At 39.7% G+C, this 18,581-nt stretch overlaps 1 protein-coding gene across 1 annotated transcript in view; it reads right to left on the bottom strand.

Annotated features, from left to right (window-relative positions):
- LOC308305058 (aromatic-L-amino-acid decarboxylase-like) overlaps nt 1-18,190 on the bottom strand; it is a gene marked incomplete at its 5' end in the record, with an annotated part of 53,701 nt that extends 35,511 nt beyond the window's left edge. Inside the window, 8 exons of the mRNA XM_080749706.1 lie at nt 5,338-5,405; nt 6,950-7,044; nt 7,220-7,286; nt 9,959-10,102; nt 10,601-10,735; nt 13,619-13,738; nt 14,460-14,573; nt 17,990-18,190. Coding sequence (XP_080605832.1) covers nt 5,338-5,405; nt 6,950-7,044; nt 7,220-7,286; nt 9,959-10,102; nt 10,601-10,735; nt 13,619-13,738; nt 14,460-14,573; nt 17,990-18,190 — 944 coding nt within the window. The remainder of the gene's footprint in view (nt 1-5,337; nt 5,406-6,949; nt 7,045-7,219; nt 7,287-9,958; nt 10,103-10,600; nt 10,736-13,618; nt 13,739-14,459; nt 14,574-17,989) is intronic.
- Between the last annotated feature and the right edge of the window lie 391 nt (nt 18,191-18,581).

Here is an 18,581-nt window from a genome sequence, read left to right as displayed (position 1 = left end):
AAAAAACTTTTTTTTTCAAAAAACTTTTTTTTTCAAAAAAACTTTAAAAAAAAAATTTTTTAAATTTTTTTAAAAAAAAAACTTTTTTTTACACACTTGCGCTTAAATGCATTTTCTACTATTACTTCATAACAGTTTCGAGCGAGCCCACGCAGTTTCTGCAGGAACTGCTTTTCTAGTTAGTGTGGTTGCCCTAACAGGGCAACACACTATAGTTCTAGGGAAACTTTATTAAGTGTGCCTATGCATAGCATGGGCAGACTATTGTTATCGCTCATATTTATATATTTAGGTATGTCCATGCAATTCCCCAAAGTTTGGCACGCTACTCCTCCCACAGTTTTGCCACCACACACTCGCGCCATATGTCAAATCGACCGGCTTACTCGGGAATGGTGTGCTAGTAACTTGCTAAGAGAAAGGTTCTATAGTTTAATTGATATTAATTTATTAGTGAATTAAATTTCCCCATTGACTTATAATGGGAGTCGCAAAAACTCACATTCAATTATTTTTCACTCGCAAACCATAGGGGCTACAGTTTCAAGACTCAGAGAGGAGGTTCATAATGATTTCAAGGATTAAATAAAAAATAATAGTGTCATTTGGCCTCATGGTGGCGCTATAACAGCCCAGTTTACGTTTTGGCATGTAACTGTTGAACCGTAGGTCGGAAAATGAAAATTCTTTTTTCCCTGGATTCCTTGGGTCAAGACGCATCTCCCCAAATAGGCCCGGCCCATTTGCGTAGGGATAGATTTTCCGCCATCTTGAATTTTCTCCAAAACACACTTTTTGCTCCTTTTCCCACATATTTTCGTCAAATGTCTTAAAACCCGGTACACATGATCTATGAAGCCATGCAATGAACATAGTCAAAGGATATTTCGATAGTCCGTACCGTTCGTTCGTAACGCGATTCCAAAGTTATCGCGGGAGGGGCCCGTTTCGCAAACGATAGCCATAAATCACAAACAATAGGTCGAGTCAACACTGAATTTCAACCAAAGGTCAGAGGTGGCATACGTGACGAATCCCCAAAAGCATTTCCACTCGGCCACATGGTGGCGCTATAACGGACCACTTGCGTCGTAACTCTTGAACCGTAGGTCGGAAAATTAAAATTATTTTTTCCCTGGATTCCTTGGGTCGAGACGCATCTCCCGATATAGGCCACGCCCATTTGCGCCAGGATAGATTTTCCGCCATCTTGAATTTACTCCAAAACACACTTTTTGCTCCTTTTCCTACATATTTTCTTCAAATGGCACAAAAATGGGTACACTTGATCTAGGATGCCACGCAATAAACATAGTCAAGGGATATTTCGATAGTTCATACCGTTCGTTCGTAACGGGCTGCCAAATTTAGCGGGAGGGGCCCGTTTCGCAAACGATAGCCATAAATCACAAACAAAACCTCGGGTCAACACCAAATTTGAACCACAGGTCGCGGATGGCATACTCTACGTATCCCCAAAAGCATTTCCACTTCGACCCATACGGGGCGTCACAAGCGCGCGAAACGTAACCCTTTCGTTCCAAAACGCGTTTTTCACGGGGAACGACCCTCTCACAACAAAACGCAGACGACTCGGCGGATGGTCTCACGGTCAAAACCGCTGCACGAGGTCGCGCATTTATGGAGCTGCACTGCAGGCACACTTGTCAAAAATGAAAAACAGTAAAAATCTATCTCCTCCTGGGATTTTCGCGTCAAGTGCACAAAACCTTTTTCACATGAACTTTGGACCAATACGGTCAGATTGATCAACCAGATTTTTTTTAAAGTGAAATATAATTTTTGGAGCTGTGTGAAGCACAGGCTCCCTATACGTGGCCGTGTGGGTCTGTCTGTCTGTCTGTGTGTGTGTGTGTCTGTATGTAGCCTGAACTTCCTAAACTTCGGCACGCTACTAGTCCCACAGTTTTGCCACCACACACTCGCGCCATATGTCAAATCGACCGGCTTACTCGGGAATCGTGGGCTAGTAACTTGCTAAGAGAAAGGTTCAATAGTTTAATTGATATTAATTTATTAGTGAATTAATTTTCCCCATTGACTTATAATGGGAATCGCAAAAACTCACATTCAATTATTTGTCTCTCGCAAACCATAGGGGCTAGAGTTTCAAGACTCGGAGAGGAGGTTCATAATGATTTCAAGGATTAAATAAAAAATAATTGTGTCATTTGGCCGCATGGTGGCGCCATAACACCCCACTTTACGTTTTGGCCTGTAACTCTTGAACCGTAGGTCGGAAAATTAAAAATATTTTTTCCCTGGATTCCTTGGGTCATGACGCATCTCCCCATATAGGCCACGCCCATTTGCGCCATGATAGATTTTCCGCCATCTTGAATTTTCTCCAAAACACACTTTTTGCTCCTTTTCCTACATATTTTCTTCAAATGTCACAAAAATCGGTACACATGATCCACACACACACACACACACACACACACACACACACACACACACACACACACACACACACACACACACACACAGCTCCACTTCACACGGGTGTGATTTTTTAATAATTTAATCAATATTGCGGTTTTATGCAAATTATTCTTCGGCCTCTAAATCATACATGCAAAGGTACACGTTCATGGCATTTGGCAAAGATGTGGAGGGTTAGTCAAAGTATCACTGAAACCAATTTTATTCCAATCGGCCAAAGGGGGGCGCTATACGAAGCGTTTGAAAATTCAAACTTCAAACGGGCATAAGTCATGACTCGTTTCGTTTGAAGACATGCAACTTGTTACACGCGTGCTTTGACTCGAGCGGAAGACATCTGTGTCGTTGTTAAGTAAGCTCCGCCCTTCGATTTTCCGCCATTTTGAGCAGTTTGTAAAACGCGTAAACCCGCTTTTATTCTGGAATTTTCGCTCCACGTGCACAAAACTCTTTTTTACGTGAACTTTGGACCGATATCTAAAGATCTGTCAGATCGGATTTCTTTAAAATTGAAACATGCTTTTTTAAATAAATTCAATGAATATTGCAGTTTTATGCAAATTATTCTTCTGCCTCTAAATCATACATGCAAAGTAACATGTTCATGGCATTTGGCAAAGATGTAGAGTGTTAGTCCAAATATCACTAAAACCAATCTTACCCCAATTGGCCAAAGGGGGGCGCTATATCATTTTGATTAGTTTGTGAAACGCTTAAACCCATTAGGATTTTTTTTTTGCAATTTGCATGAAACATTCTACACACAATCTAAGGACCTTTATCTAATATGCCTATGAAGTGCACACACACAAAAAATAATAATAATGAATATAGCTGCAAGCAGCGATAAAGTGGCCAAAGCCAAAAACACCTCAAATCATGAACACAGCCTGCAATGGGCGTGAAATCTTGCAAGCACATTCCCAATAGGTCAAGGAACAGATAACACCCTTCTTACATTGGCCTGTTATAGCGCCACCAGCGGGTCAACTTTTGCACAACACATTTTTGGAACAAAATGGACCAATCTTTGACGTCAGTAACGTCAAAGAGAGCACTGCCTGCGATCTTGACATTTTGTACTTTTATAGCCATTGTTTTCTGGCTTGAAGCGAGCCCACAATTGTTTCGAAGGAACAATATTTTTCTAGTTGTGTTTTAGTTTTATCATTTTCATTCCACAACAAAATAACTGTATTGTTATTGCCACTAGAGTACCGGTATATTAGTAATTTCCAGTGTGTCAAGTGACTCGGTACTGTCTTAGCAATGTAGCATACAAGGATAGGAAGTTAGTGTGTATACAGTATGTGTCTGTTTGTGTGCTGTTGATAGAATAGGCAGATGGGAGGCGCCGTTCTGTTTGTATTGTATGAATGAGTCAGGTGTAGTTAGATGGAAGTCAGTTTGTTATGACTACAGTGCAGTATTACAGTTTCTAGTATACTGTACGTATGTATGTATATATTATCAACAATGTATTAGGCCTACATATTGGTCATTATGGCTCAAGGGTTTCTCAATAAGCTTGATATTATGCATGTAACCAATAAGGAAATGTCTGAATTAAAGCTATACTGTGTAAGTTGCTCAACTTGTGGTCAGTAGCTCTATAGCAAACCTTGGTCGCGTCCGCGTCTTTCGGCCGTTTTTCAGTTCTCACACCCCCGCGTCTGCCTCCACCTCGCCGAGATCTATCTTTTGAGGGGTCCCTGGTTGCTGTGCGTTCAGCCATTCCGGAAATACACTCCTTCACCCATGCTTACCGTGCACCCGAGTATAGAAACACACGGGAGACTACAAATATGGCCGCCCTAGCGACCCCACTCCAAGATGCGCTGTGATTGGCCGGCAGTGTATAACCCTTGCTGTGATTGGCCGGTAGTGTGATGACGCAATTTTGCCGCGAAATTCTCCCCCCCTCACGGCTCATAGAAAACATATAAAGAGAAGGCTTTAGAAGCTGAAAATAACGGAGTGGGGGTTCTAAAACTTTAGCGATTTAACAGTTAGGACAATTTTAAGATTTGTTTTATAAAAAAATCACACCCGTGTGAAGTGGAGCTGTGTGTGTGTGTGTGTGTGTGTGTGTGTGTGTGTGGATCATGTGTACCGATTTTTGTGACATTTGAAGAAAATATGTAGGAAAAGGAGCAAAAAGTGTGTTTTGGAGAAAATTCAAGATGGCGGAAAATCTATCATGGCGCAAATGGGCGTGGCCTATATGGGGAGATGCGTCATGACCCAAGGAATCCAGGGAAAAAATATTTTTAATTTTCCGACCTACGGTTCAAGAGTTACAGGCCAAAACGTAAAGTGGGGTGTTATGGCGCCACCATGCGGCCAAATGACACAATTATTTTTTATTTAATCCTTGAAATCATTATGAACCTCCTCTCCAAGTCTTGAAACTCTAGCCCCTATGGTTTGCGAGAGACAAATAATTGAATGTGAGTTTTTGCGATTCCCATTATAAGTCAATGGGGAAAATTAATTCACTAATAAATTAATAGCAATTAAACTATTGAACCTTTCTCTTAGCAAGTTACTAGCCCACTATTCCCGAGTAAGCCGGTCGATTTGACATATGGCGCGAGTGTGTGGTGGCAAAACTGTGGGACTAGTAGCGTGCCGAAGTTTAGGAAGTTCAGGCTACATACAGACACACAGACAGACACACAGACAGACACACAGACAGACAGACCCACACGGCCACGTATAGGGAGCCTGTGCTTCACACAGCTCCAAAAAGTTACATGGTATAACTTTAAGAATAATCTGATAGACATATAGGCAGGTAGGTATACAGAGTTTATTTTGAAAGAGAACCAGACATTTTCATGCTTACTGTATGATAGGTGGTCAACTTACCACATAGCTGAGCAGTCAAAGTTGACTAAAAGCCATTTGCTGGCGTTGAAGTTGAAAGAATCTGCAAACTTTGAAAACAAAACAAAGCAACCAATGAGTTATAAAGTTATTTTTTCCGATTAATTTCCTTATTAGAATAACTAGTAAGAGTTATTTAATGATAAATAAGAAGAGAACACAAGCAAATAAACTGATAAGTTACTGATTCCACAAAAGTAGTTTGTTACACGCTATAATAAGGTGAACCAGAGAATTTTTTTAGGGAATTGTATTTATAGAATGGTGAACACCTAATAGACACAATAGACCTGACCAGTATATTTCTGTTTGAGTATTTTGTTTATTGATTTGTTTATTGATTGATTCATAATATCGTCCTTTCAGAAATTAATTTTGTACCTCAGACAATTATAAGATAACTACACAATAACTATATTAACTAACACACAGCACCCAAGATTAAGAGCAAGGTGCACACAATATCCATCTACAGTATGCACAGGACAGGTTCAGCAATTATGTTACAGTTGGTTTTGTTTAATAGTGCTGGTGTATAAGTATTGGTATGAAAAATCTGTGGCCCAATTTGTTTGGATTAATTTAACTCTGTTATCTTTATGTCCACCAGAGAGACAGTATTTTTCATAACAGCATTATCTATTCATTTGAATTGTAAAATAGTCTTTCCATTAATACACAGGGAATATTCAAAATAACCTTTTCCAGGAATGGCTCATCAAAGAGAGACAAATCTACGTTCTAATCTGTTTGTTCACTATCATTTTTCTAATATCCTTTTTTCCATCTGCGTGCGCAAACGCAATAAAAAGGCAGCAGCAATGGGAGACAATACAAGACAGATTTCTGGTAGACAGTTGCCATGCTGACTGATTCAAAGGGCAGCCCCCCATTCCAGAAAAGTTGTTCTGTGTTTACTGTTTGGATTTTGGAGACATTTGAGTTTATAGACCAACAGTATGCATAATGTTTAATGTGTGTATAATGTGTGTTATATTAATATTATAGGGGAGAGAGAGAGAGAGAGAGAGAGAGATAACATACAGTGTGTCTCTCTACCACTTTCTGTCCCCTACTCTCATCCTCTTTCTATCTAGCTCTCTTCCTCTCTCCTTTACGCTCTACCTCTTTCCAACGGGGTTTGAACTTGTGTGTCTAATAAACTGTGGTATTTCTTTGCCGAGGAAAAGCAGCATGGTTTTATCTAAAGGTCTCTGATGCTGCCTCAGGAAATGACTGTGTCCTTATCTCTGTTTCTCTGCACAGCGTTCAGCTATGAGGAGACAAAACCACCACAGCAACATCAAAAGCCACATAGATAGTCCCACAGAATCTTTGGCCTATTACTCACTCTTGCACACTTCAAATTAATAATACACCTTTAGCAAACATAAATGAAACAGCTAATGCAATTCATTTTGTTTTTTAACAGAATTCAGCACCAACATACAGTATCTATTTTAACTAAACACTCTTTAAAAGTATTAAAGTAAAATTTCAAGATCTTGAACATTTGAGTGGATCACTAAATGTATGTACTATTACTGTATGTAGCCTACTTTCTTTCTCTAGAATGATTTCTGCATTTTCTCACCTCAATACCGTTCAGTAAAGGTCTGAATTCAGGACAGATGAATGCACTCCCAGCGTATGCTGCATCGATATGCATCCAGATTTTCTCAGAATTACCTGGAATAGATAAGGACAACCCAGTTCAGGAATAATAGTACAATGTCCCTTGGAATACTGTACAGTACCTGGAGCACAGAAGCAGACATTGGCACAATATTTCATATTGTATTATTACAACGTTTTCACATATTGTCATTCTGTCAATAGGTACATTTCTGTAAATTCGACTCACATATGGGCCCAAGTTCAGTGATGTGATCAAAAGCACATGATGGAGTTGTGCCGAGAGTTGCACAGAACTGAAAGATACAAACATACAAATCACAAAATCCATTATCACCCATGTAAAAAAAAAAAGGTCTTTTGCCTAACAGATGGTTTTGAATACAGTTATCTTTTCTAGTTTATGTTATCTAGTCTAGATACATATAGCAAAAACCTCTATTTATACAATCACAAGAACATATGTGCAGCAGAAATTGTTGGTCTGCATAGGAATATTAAAATAAAAAAATCTTTTTTTACACCCAATGACAAATGCACAGCTTATACACAAAGCACCTGTTCCTTTCTCATTAGCACACAGCCACAGGTAACCATTCAGATAAACCCAGATGATCCAGATATATGTATCCTGACCACTGTAAGCCTCCTTGACTATAGTGCTCGTTATTGCAGGGATCGCTCACTGATAGTGATCTGTGGGTCCAGGTGTGACAGGGACTATTGTCTCTAACCAGATACACTCTCATTAGGCTTGACAGGAGCTAGGCTGCTACAAATAACAGCCTTTCACACAAGATCCTCCTCAGGCTATATGCTCAGCTTCACCAGCCACCTGAGGGCAGGGGGGTCATTGTGTTGAACAGAGACAGGTGATGTGTGTCAGTCAGTGTTTCCCAAACAGTTGGTCGGCACCCATTTTTGTGTCATGGACCGATTTGTATGGGTCCATGACAAAAGATTGAATTCTAAATAATAACTAGAAAAGAAAATTTCGAAGAAATTTTAAGTGTGCCTGCAGCTCGCTAAGTGTGTGCAACCTTGTATGTGTTAACATTAGCATCTTTGTTAGCATTAGCATTTGTTAGCATTAGCATGTGTTAGCATTAGCAATATGGTTTCTTGTTTTTAAGAAATAGGCTCCTCCCACAAGTTCCGCAAGGCGATTACGTTGTCCCGTCGCTCCCGAGATCGTTTGTGTTTCGTTTTGAGAGGGTCGTTCCCCCTGAAAAACGCGTTTTGGCATGAAACGGTTACGTTTTGCACGTTTGTGATGCCCCCTATGGGTCGAAGTGGAAATGCTTTTGGGTATATGTTCAGTATAGCGCCCCCCACTTGTGGTTAAAATTTGGTGTTGACTGGATGTTTCGTTTGTGATTTATGGCTACTTCTTACAAAACGGGCTCCTCCCGCTAACTTTGGAACCCTGTTACGGAAGAACGGTATGGACTATCAAAATATCGTTTAAATATGTTTATCGCATGAGTCCATAGATCGTGTGAATCGATTTTTGTGACATTTGGAGAAAATATGTAGGAAAAGGAGCAAAAAGTGTGTTTTGAAGAAAATTCAAAATGGCGGAAAATCTATCCTGACGCAAATGGGCGTGGCCTATATGAGGAGATGCGTCATGACCCAAGGAATCCAGGGAAAAGGGAATTTTAATTTGACCCACGGTTCAAGAGTTACAGGCCGAAAGGTAAAGTAGACTGTTATAGCGCCACCATGAGGCTAACTGACGAAATTATTTTTTATTTAATCCTTGATATCATTATAAATCTCCTCTCCAAGTTTTGAAACTGTAGCCCCTATGGTTTGCGAGAAAAAAAATATTGAATGTGAGTTTTTGCGATTCCCATTATAAGTCAATGGGTAAAATTAATTCACTGATAAATTAATATCAATTAAACGATACAACTTTTCTCTTAGAAAAGTAATAGCACACCATTCCCGGCCGAGCCGCACGTTTTGATGTATATATTGGCGTAAATTGTGCGGCAGTTATTAGCGCACCAAATTTGTGGGATCATTATTAATTAATTAATTAATTAAGTATGGCGGATTACAATAAGTGTTTTGCCATTGCATGGCAGGCACACTTAATAATAATTGTGTTAAAAAAATAAAATTAAATAAAAGTAGTGAAAATAGCAGATTTCCTATTTTTGCTAGTTTAGCTCCCATGGAGACATTACATTTTCCCTTTGTTTCTTGGGCTAAAAAGTTTGTGAACCACTGATGTATGTGATTGCACGGTACACTATACAGTATACGTACTGTACGTAAGTGCAACTAAGGTTATTTGATATCAGGTATCTCCAGTGAGCTTTCCACTCGATAATACAATGCAATAATGTCATGTAAATACAGGGTACAGCAGGTGACAATCTAAATGATGTGACTGTAACATATCTGATGGAGTTCTTAGGACTAAAATGCTGCATTTTAAAGTGGTGATGGTGAATAAGACACTATGTGGACATGTAGTGGAGAAAACATGATGGTGTGTGTGTGTGTGTGTGTGTGTGTGTGTGTGTGTGTGTGTGTGTGTGCGTGCGTGTGTGCGTGTGCGTGTGCGTGTGTGTGTGTGTGTGTGTGTGAGATATTTATTAACCTGTTTGTTAATGCCATATATGTGTGCCTTTGTCCATGTACATATATTGTATATCGTCGTTGTCGAGCGGAAACCTCGGATCTCCAAGTTTCAAATGTGTACGTTCTTTCGTAAAGTACAGCCCTGCTTCATCATACAAGGCGGTCGCACAAAAGTAGTGAAAACAGCCGATCTACAAGCACACAACGCCTCGCGGCGCGAGGCGTTGTGTGCTTGTAGATCGGCTGTTTTCACTAGTTTAAGTCATTTTTAAAATGATGAATGCAAAACGAACGGTTTTGGACATACAGGGTTTTCACCCGACAGAGACGATATATTTCTGTAGGCTAAGTGTAAATATATGCGTTTTCCTACATAAAATGGGATGAGTCCCGCTGCCTTGTCCTCCTCCACCATCCTTTTTAACGTCTCTCCTTTGACAGCGTAGGTGTCGTCTGTTGGGATTTTCTTCATCATAACACCGGCTATCAGACCAGCGCGCTCCACTGATGAATGAGACTGGAGAGTAAGAGCAGCAGCTTTATTGCAATGTTTTCATAAACATTATACATTGAGTGTTTTGGACATACACAACAGCCAGAGTAACAAATGAGCAAATTATACATGTTATTTCAAGCCAGAGATAAACTGTAAAAGCACAACGAAGAAGCATATCTTTGTCAAACAGGAAAATGGAAGAAAGTGCATTGTTCTTCAACTGGGAGGAGAGAATCAACTGGCTGCTGTCCTTGTAAAGGTCTGCATCTCCCTGAGGCAACTCCCAAACGTTGCTATAGTCTTGTATTAAACCTGATAAGGTCTACAGTAGGCCTGCTGTCACTCTAAATTACCTGATTGCTCTTTCACTAGTAACCACCTGTTTACAGTACATTCTTGAAAGAATGCGGCTGCACTGTTGTTCCACCACCTACAGTGAATGCTTGTAAAGTGGGGTCAGGTGAATGACAATTTGCATGAATGTAGAGATGTTTCTTTGCTATGTGCTTTAGCTCTTACTTGGTCAGAGGTATAGGCAACCAGTTTGGAGATGATGTGAGCCTCAGTGCGTTGTGGTTCAGAGGTCTGGACTCGTCGGACTGCTTTACAGCGAGCAGCTAGCAGAGCCACCAGGGTTGCTTCACTGGCCGTGCCCTGCGGGTAAAATGAGTTTGATTATGATTATGAATGACAAAATGAAGTTATAGAATGATCACATGAGACAGTTTTCATGCTAATCAGGGTGACATCGTACGTTTTGCTCTTCCCTTGGTCCCAGGAGAGAAATATTTTAGCAAAATACACTTGAATGTACAGTATAAAGTACAGCAAAAACTATAAAGCAATCAGTCAAATACTTTGTTAGTTATTAGGGATCCATGGCGTAAAATGTTATCTGTTAGTTATTAAAATGTCCTTCCATTAGTTTATGATTATACCACATTCAATTATATCTACTGTAGGCTACTGATTGTATTTCTAAACACGTCTGTTTACAATACATACCTGTAGCATGTATGTATATATTTTTTATAATCAAAGAGACAATCTGGTGAACCAAAACAGAGATCCCCCTGCGCGCGCACACACGCACGCACGCACGCACGCACGCGCGCGCGAACAGATACTGTACATAAAATCGGTGAATCTATTATTATGCATGGACACAAGAAGATGTGCACACATCACAGACTGTGAAAGAGAGGCCAGAGTATCCTCATTGCCCATTAAAATATCAGCCTTTTATTCTCTTGCAAATTGCCTTTGATCCTAACAGAAAGCCTGTCTATTCACTGAAGAAAGCACATAATCAGGACGAAATTATGTTTGGGTACTACGATGAGTCATCGTACAACAAAGCTAATATCACATGACAGCACACACTGGGCATGACGTCAAGGCTTCAGGGGGAATTAAAACAAAAAGTCAATCAATAAGCTTGAATTCTTCACCAGACCGTCAATACACTAACTGTTGATTATATCACAACAAGTATGACTTCTGAGCTGTTGGGTCAATCAAGTCATATCAAAACATTTAGATTGAAGGGTGGTGGTGGCTCAGTGGCAATGGACCAAATCAATCTATGTAAACAGTCAAAGACCTCTGGCTTTATGGTCAACTCAAGTATACTTCCTGTCCACGTTCCTAACAAAGCAAGTCAGCCATGCAAAGTGATCGACATACTGTATATTAGACAACTACAATAAATAAGCCTCCAACCTGCCTCTGTCTTCTTTGTAGTGATTAATGGGCTCAGAGCCAATTATTTATCAAACATTTGTATAGATAATATGGCATATTACTGTATACCACAGTACTACTACTGTAGGCTATATACAGTATTGTATTATTTGTTACCAGAAAAATGTTTGGAACTTTCCACACTTAAGCCCTATATAATTCGTTTTCTGGTGCCCACCAGGGCTCTATACTAGGTCTGCTAGTATTTCCCTCTACACCAAATCTTTTTGTCAAAAATAGGCGATCTACAAGCTTACAACAACGCGTCGCAACATGAGGCATTTTAAGCTTGAAAATCGCCTATTTTCTCTAAATGTTTGACCCAGAAAAGGGGCAAACGTTGGTGAAACTTAGAAGTGCTTCAGTAATTTACAACTGGATGATTTGCATGGAGTAAAGAAGTGGAGTATCTGAATACCGGTATTTAAATTCCAAAAAATATTACACACATTTAACATGATTTGTCATATTTTATTTATCACTGTAGTCATTAAATGTCTAAGTCTATTATAGAGTTCAGAAATGAAAGCCGATAAGGTCCTTAATGAAAAGATCCTCTTGTTTGGATCCAGTGTAGGCATGCACCTATCTAATATTTTCTTAATAATTATTCTTTATAATTCCTTTTTTTATTACACAGTTATGTTTTATATAGCAACAAATCAAATTACTACTTAAAGATTATTTTATATTTTGTCACACAAGTAGTAGAGAAAATGGCAGACCATAAGCTCACTATAAAGTCTATTTTCAGTATAAACAAGAGAAAGAAAAATGTGCCTTTAATGACATGGTGATGCTCAAAATGGGGATTGATTATTATTAGTCAAGAACTTTATAAAAATGGATTAAATCAATTAGTTTCATACTTCAAGGACGGTAACTGTTGCATGCAGGCTTGCAGCCCTACTTCAGTGCACTGTAGGCAGATGCTCTATAATGACAGGCTGGCAAAGCACTGTCACAACCCTCATATTATCCATTCTGTTAAGAGGAGAACCATTTGTTGCCATAGTGAGATGCACTTAAAAAGAGCAGGAGCAAGACAAAAGCTGCACATCTAACACACACACACACACGCACTCACGCGCGCGCGTGCGTGCGTGCGTGCGTGCGTGTGTGTGTGTGTGTGCACCTCCATCCACACATCAACACAGAGACGGAAGACACACAAACACAACTCAGGTGGTGACAATAGAGGTGCATGACATGATCTGTCATCAGTGTGCGCTCTCATGCTTTGCCACTTGCCGCCCCTGCACACACGCACGCACGCACGCACGCACGCACGCACGCACGCAAAAACATTCTCAGCTGCTATTATGTTTGTGTCAATGGAAGGCTAAACTAACAATTTGATTTTTGCACCACAAAACGATCCCAGCCATCCTGTCAATGGATGACATATTAAAAAGCTATTTCCTGCCATTTCATCTAGCACTATGAACCGGGGAGAGAAAGGACAAATCAATAAAATACAAATTGTTGCTGAATATAGGTTTGGCAGCAGTCAATTATGTTTCCGCATAAACAAGGTAGCCATCCCAGCAGTCTGTGAAGGCTCTGGTTGGCTGGCATATTGTGCAGATCAGGAAGGTATTATGTGCACATGGGTGGATGGGTATCTTGAATACTAGCACATGTGTGTCATATTGTGTGTTAAACATGCACATGCTTGTACAAAATAAAACAGAAATTGAAAGGCCAGTGAATAATGTCTTTTTCTGTGTAATATTAACCTAGTTTAGGATTACTTTGATGTCCTCAAGTGCTAACTTACACAGAGACACTTACCTGAATGACACCTCCACCTTGTCCATGGGTTCCAGCAATGAAGGCCTCAGGTAGTTGGAGCATTTTCCCAAGCCAGTCCAACATCACAGTCTCCAGCTCTGTACAGGCCGGACTGGCAGCCTAAACATAATTATGAACCAATTACATGAATTTAATGACCTCCCAGATTAACCACTTACTGTAGGTAAAACCCTCTATAGCCGTAAAAGACGATTTGGGTTACAACTGTACTTTGACACAGTTTTTCAAAAACGTTATTTTTACAGTCTTCTCCAAATCTGTTCGCCAAAAATATCTACAGCTTGCAGATCTGCTATGGCGAATGTTTTCCCCAGAATAGGCATGCTGTGTTTCAAGTTGTTAAATCAAGTATTTAACAAAAATAATGAAAACAGGTTATCACACATTAAATAAATAGGCAATAAGACAGATAAAATATAAAACAGTAAGTCCCTATTTCATCAGAAATTATATTTATTAATGTATTTTACAGTTAATGAATACCGTTTTGGAAAACTTGTTGTATCCTTGGGCTAGGAAATCTCGGGAGTCGTGTAACAAGAATGTCAAAGAGCTTTTTATGGTGTGGTTCTGAAGGGATCAGAACTTTTGACTGTCATCAATATCACGTCAGTCTGGAGCAATGTGTAACTCCATATTTGGGCATGGCAGAGATCTGGCCTGGCAGAGATCTGCGCTCTGCAGTGGCGAGTCATTTCACGAAATTCACGTTTATTATTTTTGACTATGAACCCTTTAAATATTTTCACCTGAATCTTAATTTAAAATACCTATATACAGAAATAAACTGAAGTAATAGAATAAAAGTAATGTTTGTTACCCAGGAAAATCCAATGCAGCCAATAGCTCCACAAAGCATGTCCGCCAACATGGCAGGGAAAGAGGAGGCTGCTGGAAAGTAGGCATAGAAGTATGGGCTGTGCCAGTGGGTGATCTAGAAAAACAATTGAAAGTACAATTAATGACCATTTAAATGCTTTGGTTGGGGTGGCAGTAGCTGAGTGGTTAGAGGCTGCCTGGGAGTCGGAGGGTCACCGGTTCACCCTCCCGCTCAGCCTATGTGTCAACATGTACCTGAGCAAGACACTTAACCCCTAACTGTTCCCCTGGTGCTGTATTAATAGTGTCCACTACTCCTAAAATAATCGCATAGAGCAAATTTCACATGCTGTGTATACATTGACAAATATCCAAAGAACAACATAAATTATTGTATAATTATATATACTGTAGCAAATAACGCAGCACCCTGAGCTGGGATAGAACCCAGATCGTTATGCTCACCAGTCTGGCACGCAACATGCAGCTCTAAGAGAGTTAGAACCCTTAGAGGAGCAAGTTACGGCCGAGCCAAGTGGTCCCCAACTACTGTAGCTGCAGAAACAAGGTGATTGTTATGCATAATTTACATTCAGATGGACTGCTATCCTGAAAATTGTAGGGAGAAAATAATAATAACAAAAACTCAACCTCTGCAACCTAAATGTGAAACAAATCGTATTTTTTTTTCTTCTTTTGAGAAACAGTTTTTGTAAATCAAAATTAATGAGGCATTTTTAGACATTTTTTTGTTAGTTGCTGTAATCTGAGATCAAGCGGTCACGGGTGTGTTTACAGAGCATTTTACAACTCTTGGAACGCAGCTCAGCCAATCATAATCACATAATCAAGGACCATAACTAACTGTTTTATAATAGGTGGTTTTCATGCTTAGTATGATGATTGGTTGCTTGCAAATCTGCACCGGAATGAACTACACCATATCAAAATAATGTCATTTAATTGAATTTCATAAAAATAGAAATATATGTAAATATATTTATTTATTTTTGTGTCATTTCATTTTTATTTCCTAATTAAGTTGTTCAGATCCATCTGTGGACAAGACAGAAGTGGAGTGTCATCACCAGTTCAATAGCCTGGAGTAACAGGGGGCAAGGTTGGTGTGGTAAGTGAAAGAGAATGGCTCTTTCACCACCTCCAACAACACTTAAATTCCTATGACACATGAAAGAGATACAGTGAACTGCTAAAGTCCAAAGTGGTCAACAAGGGAATACTCTGTTAAACTCTATGATATCTGTATTACTGTAAATGACATTGGTTTAATAGTGCATGACGATTGTGTTCTCTTCTTGCTGGTCTTCGGCTGGGTAAATAAAGGGATAGAAACGGTTGCCCCACATCATCGTATTATGCCTGAGGAAACATTACTTCGTTTAGTGCAAAGGCTTCACAAACCTGCCTTTCATTCTGTGTGACAGAACACAGTCAGAACACAGTCAAATCCTATTACATCTGTGTGTGTGTGTGTGTGTGTGTGTGTGTGTGTGTGTGTGTGTGTGTGTGTGTGTGTGTGTGTGTGTGTGTGTGTGTGTGTGTGTGTGTGTACGCTTGTGTGTGTGTATGTGTGTGCATGTGTGTGCGTGTGTGTGTGTGTGTGTGTGTGTGTGTGTGTGTGTGTGTGTGTGTGTGTGTGTGTGTGTGTGTGTGTGTGTGTGTGTGTGTGTGTGTGTGTGTGTGTGTGTGTGTGTGTGTGTGTGTGTGTAACAGCCAGAGGCTACCTGTTTCTTTAGTCCCTGCATTTATGCTTTTCATGGTTTTCCCAGTGAGTCATCAATTACATTCATCCAAAGCGACCCCTCTATATTCCTACTCTAGTGATGGAACAGAGGTGTTGAGAAAGGGAAAATCTTTATTTTTCAACAGCCCACAATGAGATGGAAAAAATAATGGTGTGTTAGAAGTGTAAAAGAAAAGCTACTCCTGCTTTTTATTAGTGGGGAAGTTCCAGAATTGTTCTAAACCTATCCTGCTGAATATTAGTCAAAGATATTTTAAAAAAATCTAAAATGTGGCTTATTGCTTTTGAATCCAGTATGAGCCTTGTACATGTCCTTTCAAACTAAAGCATTTGATTTTAGTTACTGTAGCAAGTAGAGGCAAATGAATAGGACATCAGAATGTCGAGACAACTTTCCACATAAAATGTCCCAGGTTTTGAGTATTTTAAGGAACTTAAGATCAATGGGATATGTTCTTAAAGGTTTCATCAACTGATCGACTCTTTTAGTAGCAACATTAACTGTAATATTTGAGTAGTCCTACATTGCAGTATTTACACAAACAAACACAAAAAAATCACACTTGTGTGAACTGAGCGGTGGTGTGTGTGTGTGTGTGTGTGTGTGTGTGTGTGTGTGTGTGTGTGTGTGTGTGTGTGTGTGTGTGTGTGTGTGTGTGTGTGTGTGTGTGTGTGTGTGTGTGTGTGTGTGCAACAGCGCCCCTCCCTTAACATGTGTGGTCAGAAAAGGTTACTGCAGGAGTGCAGGCTACGGACATGGAGACAGACAGACAGACAGACAAACAGACAGACAGACAGACAGACAGACCCACACACACGGCCACGTATAGGAGCGTTGTGACCACCGCTCAAAAAGCTTCTATTTGATGATGTTATAGACAGTTCCAATTTTGTATTCTCCTTTCTTTTCCCATGACTTCTGATTTAATTAGTTTATCCTGTATCCTGTATGAGTTCTCTCTCCTGATTGGATGACATTGGTATGCCAACCTGAAAATGTATTTACTGAATTTATTCTGTAACCCCTTACAGAACAAACACTCAATAGCAAAGATTACTGTCTATCATTATACCTTTCCATCCGGGAACCCCTTTTGGTGAGTTGTTGTTGAATACAGTATACAGCAACGTAAATTGTTTAAATTTATTTGAATAAAATTGTTACATTTTTCAGAAAACATATTTAGAAGCCGTTTCTAGAATCTGCCTCTAAATGGCATAATATATAGCGATTTAACACAATTGTAGCAAACAAATATCACTTACACCCTGCTGTTTTCTGTTAATACATTTGATTGCTCCTGGTGTTGATGATTTTGTATTGCATTCTATGTCTTGATGATGAATTGTATACATACACAATACACAATGGAAACAAAAATGGTGCACTTTTATCCAAGGCGCTTTACATAGATTGTGCAATACATTCACCCATTTACACACACATTCATACACCGATGGCAAAGGAAACCTGCTCACCGGGAGCAACTAGGGGTTCAGAGTCTTGCTCAAGGACTCTTCGACATTAACTCAGGGGGAGCCCGAATTCGAACTGGGAACCCTTCGGGAACCCTTTGTGCTCTAATGATGGTTCTCTACCCCTGAGCTACAGTATGCCGCCCGGACAAGCCCTCAGTGGCTTTTGTGTTATCGTTTTAGCATTGCTTGTGTAACTTTACTTGCTGTAACTTTACTTGCTGTACTGGTTGCAATTTGTTAATAAAGTATTCAATCGATAAAAATAATAGTAATAAGAGTGAACTGACCCCAGGCATGATGACTCTCTCTACATCTTTTATAACATCCTCATATGTCTCAGGCTCCAGTGGTGCCTCAGCAGGGATCAAGGAACGAAGGTAGCCTGGTTCTACATCTGGGTACACCTGCCGTTGTTCTATGTTCTCCATATAGTCGGCCACATAGTCAACCATCTCCTTCCCCCTGCGACGGAACTCTGCTACATCCATGTTAACACTGGAAGCACACACAGGTATAGAGTTATGGTCAATTCAGTCATTTAATTGCAGTTAGTATGTCCAAAACAGTTTTTCATTATCATTTTTAAAACATTTTAAAATTGTGAAAATAGACCATCTATACTTTTGTGTGACACTTATGAGTACAAAATAATATTGCCATTAATGTAAGCTCATAGCAGACACTCTAACCACAAGGCCACTGAGTTGGTATGATGAAGTAGAACATTCATTTACAAAAGGTTGAACTATGCAGATACAAGGTTTCTGTTCTACAGCTACGAAATACCACAACGTAAAACAGAAAATAATTAGGATATTGTGAAATGTGAAGATTATGCAATGAAGCAAATGTCAAGAGATTTGAACAATACATCTTGCT

The sequence above is a fragment of the Nannobrachium achirus genome (genome assembly GCF_963921795.1).
Source record: "Nannobrachium achirus genome assembly, chromosome: 2".
Classification (NCBI taxonomy): domain Eukaryota; kingdom Metazoa; phylum Chordata; class Actinopteri; order Myctophiformes; family Myctophidae; genus Nannobrachium; species Nannobrachium achirus.
Note: the sequence above shows the minus strand (reverse complement) of the source record. Positions and strands in the feature narration are given on the sequence as shown.